Here is a 14,667-nt window from a genome sequence, read left to right on the forward strand (position 1 = left end):
GTGGTAGGAGAGGGTGGCCAGAGCCACGAGGTCCAAGGAGACTGTGACCAGGGATGCACTTCCATCCCAGGAGGGAGGGTGGGGGCAATCGCAATAGAGGTCACGTAGCACCAGGACAGTTCCATAGGATCATCGAGAAAGAGTGCCAGGAAGGGGAAAAAGCAAAGAGAAACTGTTGGACTTATGTCTCTGGGTTATTTTTCAAAGAAAAACAAGAAAAGAGGTTAAAAAAAAACCCTGCCAAAATCAGCTTTTTTTTTTTTTTTAAACACTTTTAACAATTAGTATGGAATCAAACCTTATGTGATGTTTATCCAGAGCCTGGACAGGAGCAACTTTCCCAGGGCTTCCTCTAATTACTTAGGAACCAATGCTGGGTGGAAATGTGTACTCATCTGCCTATAATCTTGTAGGGCTTTTAATATCTTGGTTTTCAAAAGCTCTCTACAAAGAGAAGACCTGGGAACTGGGTCTAACTGGGTCCCACTCAACCTGAAACCGGGTGCAAATGTTCCTTGCCAGATGGGTGAATTATCTAAATTAAGTATGGAAGAAAAATGCTGAACAATTTTGAAAACATACCGATTCTGTGCACGCTCCTCAGAGAGGAGCGTTTTCAATGCAAACACTGCTTGCTAAGAACACCACGTCCTTGACAATGGTTGTGGAGCCTACTGTAATGTAAAGTTCCTTCAGCAGGGGCGGGTCCAAATTTACTATGATGACATTTATATGGTACATGGCAGTCCACAGGTGTTAGGCAATATGACGGAGTTATAAGTCTCTCTCGACTTGATAGCAACTTTTTGGAGTCACGGCATTATTGTTACAACTACGAGCAAACTGTACACAAACACCCAAAACACCTGCAGCCCACAGCTCTTCACCCGTGGGTAACAGCACATGAAAATGAACTAGACAACCAAAGAGGACAAAGCAAGAGACCAAACTCTCAGGTGTCTCTGCTGCCCATCTGCTCTTAGGATGGAATCATTCACCCAACAGAGGCGGTGAGAGGTTATACCGGGATAGAGGGAAGAGCTTCTGCTACTGTCCACTGAATATTAGAAACTTTGTTAGGCGCTCCGGGGACATGGTTGGGATAATACAGCTCTCCGAGCAGCATCCATCTGAAAAGGCACACCTGGCAGAATGGACTAAGCTTGAAGAGGCACAAACAAGGTGAAGCAGCAATGATGAGGAAGGAGGAAGGAACTAAGACCCCGGAGAGCGTGGACTGCTTCACGTGAGAGGCTTGTCCCAAGCGCTTCAGGAAGACAGAGTTATTCAGAAGACATCAACAGGGGAAGATTTCACGAGGCATCTCCTGAAAACAGCACGTGTGATGTGGAATGCAGATACCCTTTGTTTTACAACTACAGTTTCCTCTATCAGAAGCAGTGCTCACCCCTGCCACCCCAAAACAGACCTGGGGGCTTCTGCAGGGATATCTGGTTCACTTGCAATGAAAACCCTCCTTTAAGTGGATTCTCTTAGTTAATGCTCAGTATATTTTTCAATAAGGCAGAGGGACAGTACCCAATGAATGAGCCTGTGCTTTTTTTGCTCATTAATTATTTGGGGTCAGGATGATTTCTCTGTCTTAGAACTGGCAACAGAGCATTTGATAAAGGGCTAGAATATTGTCTAAGCTTTCTGTATCTACCTAAAAATGACAACTGTTTTCTGCAAAGTCCTTGTCATGGATGATGACACCACACCGTGGAGGAAGGGATGTTTCCAGGCAACAAAGATCTGAGGCTGTCTCCTACCCGCCAGGATTCAAACGCCAGGCTCCTATTGAGACGGTGGCTACTTTAACACCAATGACACTATTTTACATGGATGCCTTGAGGACACATTGTGAGAAGGTTCTTCTTTGAACACTGCAAAGACAGATCAGCAGGCAGGTGTACAGGTGGGTTTGAGGTCTACTCACTCTTTGGTCAGAAGAGGACAGGACTTGAGCAGGAAGCATGAGAGCCCCGAGTCCTGGAAGTAGAGTTCAGGTGGGGCCGTGGGGCTCTTCAGGTTCAAACACCGGACGATCACATACAGTACAGCAGCCACTGCAGCCAGCTTCACCCCGTCAAACACGGCCGGGAGCTCGGGGGTCTCCAGCATGGCATTCATCTTGATCTGGGGAGCAGGGGTACAGGCAGGTTTAGAAGCATGTGGGGAGGGGAGGAGCCCACCACACAGAGACAAAGCCAGCGATCACCTGTCACGATCCAGATGTGTCCGCAGAACCCACCCTGGCCGATTCCCATCGGTGCCTTACAAATGCCAACAGACTGGCAACAACCCAGATCACGAACAGTCCTGAGCACTAATAAACTGGGCTGGGTGGTGTTTTTTTTAATCTAACGAACGTTTATTTCTAAGATGAGAGAATTGGAAAATGCTGAGAATAGCGTCCTGTTGAGAGCAGTTCGAGAAAGGAGTCCAGTCGGAGAGGTACAGGGGGGACCAGGAGGCTAGCTTTGATTTCTGTTACCAGGCAACCTTGAATCTCTCTGCAGACTGAACCTGCACCTGGAGCACCAGCTGCACGTGAGGTGCTGTGTTTACAGCCTCGGACAGAGACGTGAGATGGGACTGCTGTTGCCACCAGGTGAGGCTGTACTGCCTGCTGTCCTCACCTCTGTTTTCAGAGCAGGAGGGTCCTGATTCAGCCACCTGCTCCTTTGGAGGCAGACCTGGTGCTGGAGCCAAGTTCAGGCTCAGCCCAGGTCACAGTGGTTCTTGCTCCTGGGAGTTGTAGGCAGTGTGAAATGGAACTTGGCCACATTTTTCCCCACCGAAGGCAACTGACTATAGCCATTAGTCCAAAACTGGGCTAAAAGTGGATCAAATTCAACTGCTAGACCAAAATTAAAAACTGGAGTACGGAAAATGTACATGCATATCTGGCTTTTCATCTTCTCAGGTAGCTTTATTTTGTACACAGAACACGCACGACTCCAAACATAAAAAAAACAAACATCAACAGCAACAAAACTCCATCCTTTTCCTTGTTGCAAGGCAGGAAAACAGAACATCAGCTGTTACCTTAAATATCAGGGAAACCACAAGCTAACAAAAAGGAGAAAACGGTAACTCTGGCAGCCAAGGTAGCTATGGCAACAGCTTCCCCTGGAATGGTTTCAAGTAGCCTCTGCTAAAAACAGCATGAGAACTCTGGTGGCCAACGGTACACACAGAAGAGGCAGGACAAAACAATCTCTCAAAAACGTGTTTGGGGCATAACCGAATGAACTCATTTGAGACCTACAGCCAGGCCAGAGAGGTCTCAGAAGCCCTTTTCTAAAATCGAGGTGATTTTGGCAAATACAGGACCCAAACACACTGTAGACGATCTCTGGCAGGGGTTCCAACTCAGTGAGGAAAGGCAATCAAAGATCCCACAAGTTATCATATGACATCACTCATATGTGGAATCTAATTTAAAAAAAGAAACAAATGAACTTATTTACAAAACAGAAACAGACTTACAGATATTGAGAATAAACGATGGTTACCAAAGGGGAAAAGTGCAGGGGTAGGGGGGAATAAATCAAAAGCTTGGGATGAACACACACACACCACTATACATAACAGAGATAACCAGCAAGGACCTACTGTACAGCACAGGGAGCTCTAGTCAGTATTCTGTGATAAGCTATATGAGAAAAGAATTTAAAAAAGAATGAATATATATATATGTGCATAACTGAACCACTTTGCTGTACATCTGAAACTAACACAACATTGTAAATCAACTATACCCCAATTAAAAAAAAGAAAAAAAGATCCCAGCTCCTTAACTCACCATCAGGGCAAGAAAAGAATTTTTAAAAATTTATCTGGCATGATTTAGAATCAAGGCTGGACCTCAGAATATACTTTTCAGCTGCATCAACCTTTGACCTTTTATGAGCTGACAGTTTCCTTAAAACTTAACTTCTGGGGACATGTCCCCTCACTCCTAGGGCCATGTTCCCCAAAGGCTGTTCCTCAAACCCTTAAAACAAGGCTTCTTTTAACTTGGGGTCTGTAGGTCCCCTATGGAATTCTAAAGTCCAGGAACTCCCTGAAATTATACATGAAAGTGTGTGTGTCTGAAAGTTTTCTGGGAAGAGGGTCTGCAGATTTAATCACATTCTTCAAGGGGCTAAAAAGTACACAGCACCGCACTCAAAGATGCTCCAGGGGTTCCACCTGTGGCCCCTGTCCCTCATCTCTCTAAAGCCCTGCCACCTATGCCAGTCAAACCGACGAGAAACAAACATCCAAGATGACACAGCTTGTTAACAGGGATTTTAAAAAAAATTTATTTTATTGAAGTATAGTTGATTTACAATGTTGTGTTAATTTTAATAGGGATTTTTAAGTGTAGTTAGTGAAGGGCCAAAACCAAAACCTAGCAGGAATTCCAGTTTCTCTGACATGATGCTGGTGATATGAAACAGACATCCTTCTTGTCCCCTTGGTTGCAAAGAGAGGAGAGGAATGCATCGGATGGCTTGACCAGTTTCCTGGCTGGTCTAGAGTAGACTTATTGAATTAAAAACGTACAAGAAGTTCCTCTGTCCTCACTTCCACTCACTACTTACTAATGTCAGGGAAGGTGGGGAGAAGAAGCAAAAATAAGATTCTCTCCAATACTTACCTACGTCACCTGTTCCTCTCTACTGCGAACATGAACTGTTCTTGAAAAGCTGTACAGCTGGGCCGGTCAGGTCAGATCTCATTCGATTTAACCTAAAAGCTGAAAAGATCGGATGGTGATCTTTTAAAGGCTGAGAAAGAAGCAATTTAATTGAAATATAAGCATAGACTAAGTTTTTCTGCATTTAAAGTCTTTAGGGAAAAAGACAATTTCTTTAATTAACACGTGTGACGCACTCTTGGCTGTTTGGACAGACCTGCTGGAGAAGCCTCTGTGAATCCACAGACTGACGGGTTCTCTGTGGTTTCCAGGATGAGTTACCTGCTGCGTTCAAAACTCTGGCTAACGCAAATTCACACTGCTTTTGTCTTTTATCTTGTAACATAATCTTCAGAAACACCTGACAAGTACCATCTCTGTGTGACCAATGAAATACCTTAGCAAGGTTTAGGTCAAGACAGCAAGCAGTTGACTTGTTCCATTTCTCCCAAGTATACAGAAATGACAGGAAAAAATATGAGCTGGGAAAAGTAAAAGGGCACAGATGGGCTCAAAAACACAGTTCCAGGGGCTTCGCTGGTGGCGCAGTGGTTGAGAGTCCGCCTGCCGATGCAGGGGACACGGGTTCGTGCCCCGGTCCAGGAGGATCCCACATGCCGCAGAGTGCCTGGGCCCGTGAGCCATGGCCGCTGAGCCTGCGCGTCCGGAGCCTGTGCCCGCAACGGGAGAGGCCACAACAGTGAGAGGCCTGCGTACCGCAAACAAACAAACAAACAAACAGAAAAACACAGTTCCAGAAACAGAACAGAACTGAAAGTAATGAGTGGGGAGCCATAACACCTGCCAGATCTGGTCCATACTGGGGGCTGGAGGCTGGCTACTCAGGGCCATCCGGAGCTAAAAGTGCTCACCATGAGATGGGGAACCAGAGCCAGGCCCACTGGGCTAAAGATCTGTGGCTTCGAAAGCAGCAGAGGAAACACAAGAGAGAAAGGGGTGGGGGAGGGACAGCCGGTGTTTATATAGCACTATGTGCCAAGCTCTGCTCTTCATACTTTACCCATCCTAACGCTATTAATTGTACCTCTGAGGTAGGTACTATTATTATCCCCATTTTACAGATGACGAATCTGAGGCAAAGAAAACTTAAGTAACTTGCTCAAGGTCACACAGCTAGTAGGCGGAGAAACCAAGATTCATACCAGGCTCCAAAGAGCGTGCTTTTAACCACTACGCTGTGTGAAAGCAGGAAAAGTAAAGAAAGAGAGAAACAAGAAAGAAAGTGGATAGTACCTGAAAACACAAATGAGACACCAAAAGCTTGCTCAAGTTCATGTGGCTGTAAAATAGTACAGCTGGTATTCAAGCCCAGTTTTCTCTGATTTCATCACACCGAAATGATTTAAAAAGAAAATGAAAGCCAGTTGAAGGGGAGATTCAATTAACCTTCAGAGTAGCCTTGTTCAACTTCAAATTTTTATTATTTCTTCACATTTTGAGACAAATTAGCCACAAAGGACCAGGCTTTTTTGGGGAGGGGACTAAAGAGCAAAGTCTCCAGCCACATCACAAGCTACTTGACCTTTCCAGGGCTCGGCTGCCAACTAAAAAACAAGGAATGTGCCAGATCAGAGACCTTAAACTGGCAACCCATGGGATGGCAGTGCATTTGACTGGCATTTAAAAAAAACTGAATTTATTAGCTGCTAAGTTATAAACACCAGGAGATTTCAGATAAAAATCTGGATCTCTGGTTTCTCTTGAGAAAAAAAATCCAAAGATTTGGCAACACTGATCCAGCATTCTCACATGGCAGCAATGAATGGAGCTGGGCGGGGCTGACCCTCTAGACAGGCCATGCTCCCTCCTGGTTGCCACAGTTCCCACCACTCCCTATCATGGTCCTTAACAATGACCTCTGGCCTACTTAATCATTGCTGGTACCTGAGTGGTCCCTGAAGGCATCTGAATGTGCAACCCTTGCAGAAATCTAAGGTCCTTACTAGCCCTGGATAAGTCTATATTGATTGAATATTCAAAACATAACATTATCAGTATATGTATAAATGATAAATTAATAAAAAACAATTATGGGAAGGCAGAGTAGCAAATAACAAGATGTAGTATGTTTATTTATTGATATTTACACTGATGTTTATTTACACCTTCACTCTTTTCCACAAACTATTTGAGATAGCTTCAAGAGAACACTGAAGAGGGGACTTCCCTGGTGGTCCAGGGGTTAAGATTCTGTGCTTCCACTGCAGGGGGCGCGGGTTCAATCCCAGGTTGGGGAACTAAGATCCCACGTGCCCCACAAAAAAAAAAAAAAAAATGGTGAATAGACTTACACAGAGAAAGATTCAGAAATGTGGCTGACTGCTGATTGCTTCCCGGTAAGAAGTCTCTCCTCCTTTCTTTCAGCACAAACCTGGAAAATGCGCCTAGCTAGAAAAAACTAACTACAGATCCTAGGCTCCATGGCAGGCAGGCGAGTCCACGTGACTAAATGCTGGCCAGTTCTGGCGGGGCTGCTCTGCTTCCTGGGGAGACTCCTTAAAAGGCAGGGAGTTAACTCTTCTTCTGCCCTTTTCCCTCCCTGCCTCCTTGGAATGCAGACAACAGGGTTGCAACTCCGACAGCTATCTTGGGCCGTGAAGTGACCTTGAGGTCACTCTAGGAGCCGCATGGAGAGGACAGCAGAGGAGAAAGACAGAGACCTGGGGTCCCTGATGATTCCATGGAGCCACCATGTCAGACCCAGACTGCCTACCTCAGGATTTCTCTTACGTGAGAGAATAAACCCTTGCATGTTTAAACCACTGTTATTTCTAGACTCTTGTAGTCTGTAATTTCTAATGACACAGGAGGAAGTACTATCTCTCCAAATCTTTATGGATGCTACACTGGTTGGGTTATTATTAGAGCACAGGCAATTTTTCTTTTTCTTTTCCAAAATTCATAATGACTACAAATTTTTTTTTATTACAAAAAAAAGCTTTAAAATAGCAACTAACAAAATCTAAAAAGAAATTAAGAGACTCTGAGCAAGGAAAATACCTAGGTCAAAATATGCAACTAGGGACTTCCCCGGTGGTGCAATGGTTAAGAATCTGCCTGCCAATGCAGGGGACACAGGTTTGAGCCCTGGTCCGGGAAGACCCCACATGCCATGGAGCAACTAAGCCCGTGTGCCACAACTACTGAGCCCGCGCGCCTAGAGCCGGTGCTCCTCAACAAGAGAAGCCACCGCACCGCAAGGAAGAGTAGCCCCCGCTTGCCACAACTAGAGAAAGCCTGCGCAGCAACGAAGACCCAATGCAGCCCAAAATAAATAAATTAAATAAATTTATAATATAAATGATATACAACTAAGCCTAGAATGTGTCTGAGCTTTCTGACTGCCGGGGGAAAAGGGAAACCTAGTCAGACCTAGGGTTTCTCCAAAATGCAGAGCTAATCCGTAGTACACTCTTCTTACCTCCAGAGAACACGACAGATACTCAAAGAAAACAGGGTTCTTCTGGCACAGGTTTATAAAAAAAAAATTCTGCGGGACTTTACATAAGGGGACCTTGAGTGATGTGATAGGTAATGTCCTCCTACAACTTTTTTTAATAGCAAATGCAGTAGAGAATTAATTTCCTCAATGCTTGAAAAATGCCAAGGGTTTAAAATTGAATTTGATTTGGTGAAGGCAATCCTATGAGAGGTTTCTAATTATTACGGTGCAGATACAGAGCCTTGAGCTGAAGTCCTGAGGAGCAGGGCAGTTCTACCGCATGTTGCTAGGGCCACCTTCCTTGAAATTCAGTGGGCTTAAGGACTTGATGACCAACTGTGTGCCTGGCACTGTACTAAGCATTGTGTAGAACCACAGTTAAGTCGAATTCTCACTTTAACTGGGGAGAAAAAGAAAAGAAGTTTATGTTAGGGCTACATATACTTTAGAAACTTGGGGACAAGAATAAGTAGTCCAGGAAAAAAATAAGTGGGGAAAGGACTTATGGAGCAGCTAGAACTAGAACTGCACCTTAGTGAAGTATAGATTTAGAAGAAGTGTGTGTAAGTCTGTGTGAGAGAGATTGTGTGGTGTGTGCGTGTGCGTGTGCGTGTGCACGATATACATTAAACAAGGAATTAACTGGCAATTGTAGAATAAAACTCTTGATATTCATTTTAACTTACCTTGCTGCATTTTATTTTATGGGCTTCTTTCTTTCTAAGTTTGACCTGCCACTAAAAATTAATATTCTGCACTTGTTCCAGACATAACAAACCTAGCTTCTATTGCGCTGTTTTGTGTGCCCCTTCTCCCTTTCTGGGCAGGTGAAATCCAGTTAAAGTGCACTTCAGGAAGCTTAGGGCCGGGTATGTGGAAGATGGAAAGGAGACATCTCCCCACCCACACCTCACACAAACCTGATCAGCACTTCCTCCACCCTTCCCTGCTCCCGACGCAGGCTTCTTATGAGTGAGATTTAGGTGCTGTAAATGATAGTTAAAATTCCATTTGTCTTCTCAACATTAACGAAGAAATCCAAGGTGCTGTCAAAGGCCCAGCAGTAAAGGAACTTTCGGTATTGCCCTCAGTCTCTAAGACAGGCTCCACTGGCATCTCCGCCAGGGCGGGGGCCTGGGCTTCTCCCTGTTCCCCCATGACTAAGGGCATTATTTGAAGATGGAGGCACGGATTCAGCGAGAGACGCCCAGTCTGGGGGTTCTGAGACCTGGGTCCTCGAGCCTGCTCTGCCCCATCTCAGTTGGTGACCTTGAACAAGTCCCTTAACCTTGCTGGGCCCTACAGAACTCATTTGTAAAATGAGAGGATTAGATTAGAAGTCAGTGATGCCAAAGGTCTCTCTCAGCTCAAAATTTCTGAGATTCTAGAGATAGAATTGCAGTCCTTGGCTAAAGGGCACTCTCTCTGTGCTCTGTAACAGAAGATAGCCCTGTTTTCCAGCCTACTTCATGGACCATTAAACAGTAAAACTCATAAGAACTAACAACCCTCAGGGCCTTTGTTCTTCCTTCAAATAAGTTAAACAGTTCTATATTTTCAGCTGTGCCATTATGCCAATAATTCCATCATATTCATTCCACCTCCATGAGTGAGTGATGATTTCAGCCTTGGAATATTAATGTTCACTGAAAATCTAAAACTTACAGTGAAGAAAAAAACAAGCAGAGACCTCAAACACAAAAGACTCATTACCTGGTATAATGGGGTGAATACTGTTCCCCCAAAATCCACATTCACCAAGGACCTGTGAATGTGACCTTGTTTGGATACAGGGTCTTTGCAGATATAATCACGTTAAGATGGGGTCATACTGGTTAGAGTGGCCCTTAACCCCATGACTGGTGTCCTTGTAAGAAAAGAGAAATTTGGACACAGAACACAGAGGGGAGACCATATGAAGATGGAAGTAGAGACCGGGGTGATGCATCTCTGAACCAAGAACACCAAGGACTGCCAGCAACCACCAGAAGCTAGGAGAGAGACAGGGAACAGATTTCCCTCAGAGCCCTCAAGAACCTGGCTGACACTGAGATTTTAGACGTCTAGCCTCCAGAACTGTGACAGAATAAGCCCAAATGACCTCTCATCATTTTAGACCCCTGATTTTAGACGTCTAGCCTCCAGAACTGTGACAGAATAAGCCCAAATGACCTCTCGTGACTCAGCTGTTCCACACCTCTGTTCTTCAGAGGCTGAAGAGACCCTCTGCCACATGCTTTCGGAAGTTATCCAGACAAACTCCAACCAATACATACCAATAATCAGCTAACAACAAGATACTCCCAGGCTACTTGTTAACACAAGGCAAATTGTATTCTGTGCACAAATGTTTACTAGCCTGGCCTCTCTGCCTCTGTGATTCAGCTGTCAGGACCATCCTTTCCTCTCCTGTTATAGGAAAGTGAGGGAGCCCAGAGACGGAGACATCACGGGCTGGGAGGGGAGGGCCCTCTTTCCCTTGCCACCCAAAGGACCTGACAAGCAAACTTCAATACATACGTGGGTCCCATGGCACATACTCCTCAAGGAAAACCAAACCAAACTTCTAAAGGATTTCTCTCTTCCAATTCCAATCAGGTTGAAGAGGATTATGTTTAGGTTCAGGCCCTGGAGTGAGGTAACCCAGTGTCAAATCCTGGCCCCGCCAGTTCGGTGTTTGTCTTTGGGCAAGTTTCTTACCTCCTCTGGGCCTCCTCTGCAAACTGAAGTTGTTAATACACAGAAAGTATTTTAAAACAATCCTTGACGTACAGTAAGTGTCCGTCCCCCAAATATAAGCCATCCCATCCCCACCATTAAACTCTCCTCCATTTTGCCTAAGTAAACGCTAATCTGACAGAAATTACCACAAAAGATACTTTTTCCCAGCTGACACAGAGGCCTCATCAACAATGAAATAACTAGTGGATCCACTGCTTGGGCCTCCTCCAACAAGTTTAAAATTAATCCCAGGACACACTCTTGATTCTTCTAACGCGGAACCGTGTTAGACTTAATAAATTGTTGGACAGTAAGTGCTCATCACCAAGGTCCATTAACGGTTCCAAGGTGTGTTCTCATTTCTGTGCTGAAAGGGGTCTGGCGGTGCGCAGCCTGGACCCCCTCCTTCCGATACACACACCCTCTCTCCTGCCAAGGGACCCCTCCTTTCCCGCAGAGACCGTTCCTTCATCTGCACCTCCTTCCTGCAGGTAAAACCACTCGTGTCTGGCCTGGTTCTCCTAGCAAACCTCGTCAATGCCCTGAAATAAAACCCTACGCCAGCATAGTAAGCCTCAGGCAGGCTTCCTTCCTCAGGAAGGCGCTATGAGTAGTGTAGCAGACAAAAACCTCATGTCATCTCAATCTGTCAGCCTTTTTGGTGGCAACTTAGATAAAAACAGTCAACCCCAAATGTAGGCAACATGACACCTTTGGGGAGAGAGCAAGGAGGAAAAGGGCCAGTTTCTCCCCTCTTTATCTGCCATTTAACTAAAGAAATCAGGGCTATTGCACACACAGAAAAAAGTAACTCCACAGAAGGGGAGAAACAAGCCCAGAGCAGACTGCTAGGACAAAGCCCGGCCACCCACCCCGAGCTGTTTCTCTGCACCTGTTAAGTGCTCACTGCCACGGGGCTGGAACAGAGTCAGAGGCACGGCCAGAAGGTTCCGAGGTATGTCCTAGTCTACCCAGACCTGCGTACCCTTGATAACCTGGGCCGCTTTGGGCCCCACCCTGACCTCACAGTGAGATTTCGATTCCCTGGGTGAGCACCTCCGCCAGCAGCTCACAGCCACCGCCTCTCAGCACAGCCAGGTTGTTCTAGTCCTGCGTGTCCTTCTCCCAGGGATAGTCCTGTTGGCTGAGTCTTCAGGGTAACTGGGTTTTGAAATTCCCCCTCTCACCACCGCCACTACCTCAAGCCCCAAATGATGGAGAGCCCTGGCGACGACAGGGCCAAAACCCTGTTTTCCAGAGATGCCAAGAGACACTGATTGATTGATTGATTAATTAATTTTTGAACATTAAGCATCAAGTACCCAGACCCTTTCCTTCAGCAGCTCAAACCAGCGAGCAGCCCTGGGGTCCTGGGACCAGGTTATGACACTGGGATGTGGGCGGTGGCAGGGAGACTGAAAGCAAGATTTAGTCCCACGTCCCTTACAAATCAGGTCCTATGAGGTGAAGGTAAGTCACACACAATTTGGTAAAGAGAAGAGAATTTACAGATAATTAAATACATTTAGGTTAACTTCACTCTCAGTTGCATTCAAAATTAAAGAGCTTGAAATTGCCTTTTTGTGCAAACTCACTCATGTGATAATAGTTTTATTTAACCATATTCTTCCACAAAGTCATAAGGCCACACATTCATCCTGCTGAAATTTCAGAAAATGTCCTAAAAGTTTCTAGTAAGAGGAAAGTTACCCTATGAGAGAAAATGTGAACCTCAAGTGTTTAAATATAAGGAATGGCTACTAATCCACAACTTTCACAAACAAAGTCACTAAACTGAAAATAGCTGGAGACTGAGTCACCAGTTAAGCATGCACATTTAATTGGGCACTTTTACATGCATTTACTAAATTACTGAAAGGGAGTTGGCCTCTCTCATTAGCAAATAGTCTTGCTCAAAGAGTAGTACTTTCAAGTGGAGGACAATGGGTAAAAGCACTTAGTAAAATCACAAGCAAAATTGCTTTCTCTACCATCAAGAAACCATTCAATGCACACCTGAGAACAAACCAAAAATCCTAAGCCAGGTGTTTCCTCTATGGAGATCAGAGAATTTTCTAATAGGACAGGCATTTTAATGGAGAGATTTGATAATTCTAACATTGTATTAAAAAACATATACTGCAATTAGGGCTTCCCTGGTGGCGCAGTGGTTAAGAATCCGCCTGCCAGTGCAGGGGACCCGGGTTTGAGCCCTGTTCCGGGAAGATCCCACATGCCACGGAGCAACTAAGCCCGTGCACCACAACTACTGAGCCTGCCCTCTAGAGCCCGCGAGCCACAACTACTGAGCCTGCGAGCCAAAACGACTGAAGCCCGCACGCCTAGAGTCCGTGCTCCGCAACAAGAGAAGCCACCGCAATGAGAAGCCTGCGCACCGCAGCAAAGAGTAGCCCCCGCTCGCTGCAACTACAGAAAGCCCACGTGCAGCAACAAAGACCCAATGCAGCCAAAAATGAATAAATAAATTTTAAAAACCATATACTGCAATTAAAATCTGTAATATCAAAAGAAAATCTCAGTTTGCCCGAACCCAACAAACCCAGTGCCCAGTTTACTGGAATTTTTAAGAGATAGATATAGCTGAAGAGAAGAGCATCTCCAGATTTATTCCACAGAAGAAACTTCTGGGGCATGTGCTGGAATCTCACCAGCAAACAAGCTTCCAGAAGGAGGAAACTGGGGATGGGGTGGGAGGCACGGCCCTTGGCTAAAAATCATTGACCCCATGGAACTCACTAAAACAGAGAAGAAAGTTTCACCCAGAGCTGCAAAACAAAGCACTTACAGCTACCTTCAGTTAATGAGAAAATAAAAATAATCAGGAGTCCCCATTCCTGAGCATTCTGGGGTGTCCCAAGGGCCCCAGAGCCCGAACAGCACACAGTGCCATTGGAAGCTGTAATGGGAGCATTACCAAGGGCAGTCCTTTATAATCCTGACACTTGCCTTTCACTGCACAGGCAACAAGAAGTAGATCTGTGAAGAGACCCGACCCACAGGTCAAGCCCCTCGCCCCTCCCCTAAGGGAGAGACACTCCTGCCCACTCGCACGCAAGGCCAGGGGCAGGGCTGAGCTCCTCCACCCCCAGGCCTCTCTCAGCTCTGGGCTATCTGATGATGAATTTTGCCAGTAGTGAGAACAGTAGCTCCCCTCAGGGCTCAGTCTAGAAAGCAGGAAAGGTTCTGGGCTTCCTGTCCTTCCGAGACAGAGAAGGTTCTAGGGGCAAGGGTATGCAGCACGCATGGCATTTTAAGGCATGCTTTATTTATTTCTGTTTTATATACCTCGGGCACTGTGACTAGAAACAGTATCTCCTGGAGCTTGCAGTAGTAAGCTTAAAGGTCACATGGATTCCACTGTGACAAGTGCCAAAGTCTCAGAAGACAAACTCCACCAGCTAAATACAGATACATATGAAGGACTGATTCACACTCACGTCCTTAGGCTAAAAATGAAGGACAGGATATTAATGAGAGATAGTCACCCTTCTGGGGCTGAACAAGCCAGCCCCAGTACTGGGCCTCCAGGGAGCCCCTACCCAGCCTCTGCCATCAGTCCTGCCGATTCTGAGAGCTAGACAGAGCCTCGTCCCCAACTTCTAGGTCACAACCCAAGTGGAAGGACCCAGACATGCTGGATTCTGGATGTCAGAAGAGGGAGGGAATCCCATTTGTGTCTCCATACAACTTGCTTCCAATGGTATCTGGAATTATTCTCCGCTCTGAGTATGCTGTGCTGTGTAGCTCTGGGCATATCACTTGCCCTCTCTGG

General features: G+C 45.7%; 1 protein-coding gene across 4 annotated transcripts in view; it reads right to left on the minus strand.

Moving 5' to 3' along the window:
- The window catches only part of ABHD2 (abhydrolase domain containing 2, acylglycerol lipase), a 106,762-nt gene that overhangs the window by 79,892 nt on the left and 12,203 nt on the right, over positions 1 to 14,667 (minus strand). For all 4 annotated transcript variants that reach the window (XM_007120441.3, XM_028495825.2, XM_028495826.2 and 1 more), the window contains 2 exons: positions 4,652 to 4,750; positions 1,940 to 2,139 (listed from right to left, as the gene is read on the minus strand). In XM_007120441.3, coding sequence (XP_007120503.1) covers positions 1,940 to 2,133 — 194 coding nt within the window. In that variant the 5' untranslated portion in view covers positions 2,134 to 2,139; positions 4,652 to 4,750. The remainder of the gene's footprint in view (positions 1 to 1,939; positions 2,140 to 4,651; positions 4,751 to 14,667) is intronic.

The sequence above is a fragment of the Physeter macrocephalus genome, chromosome 11, assembly GCF_002837175.3.
Source record: "Physeter macrocephalus isolate SW-GA chromosome 11, ASM283717v5, whole genome shotgun sequence".
Lineage (NCBI taxonomy): Eukaryota > Metazoa > Chordata > Mammalia > Artiodactyla > Physeteridae > Physeter > Physeter macrocephalus.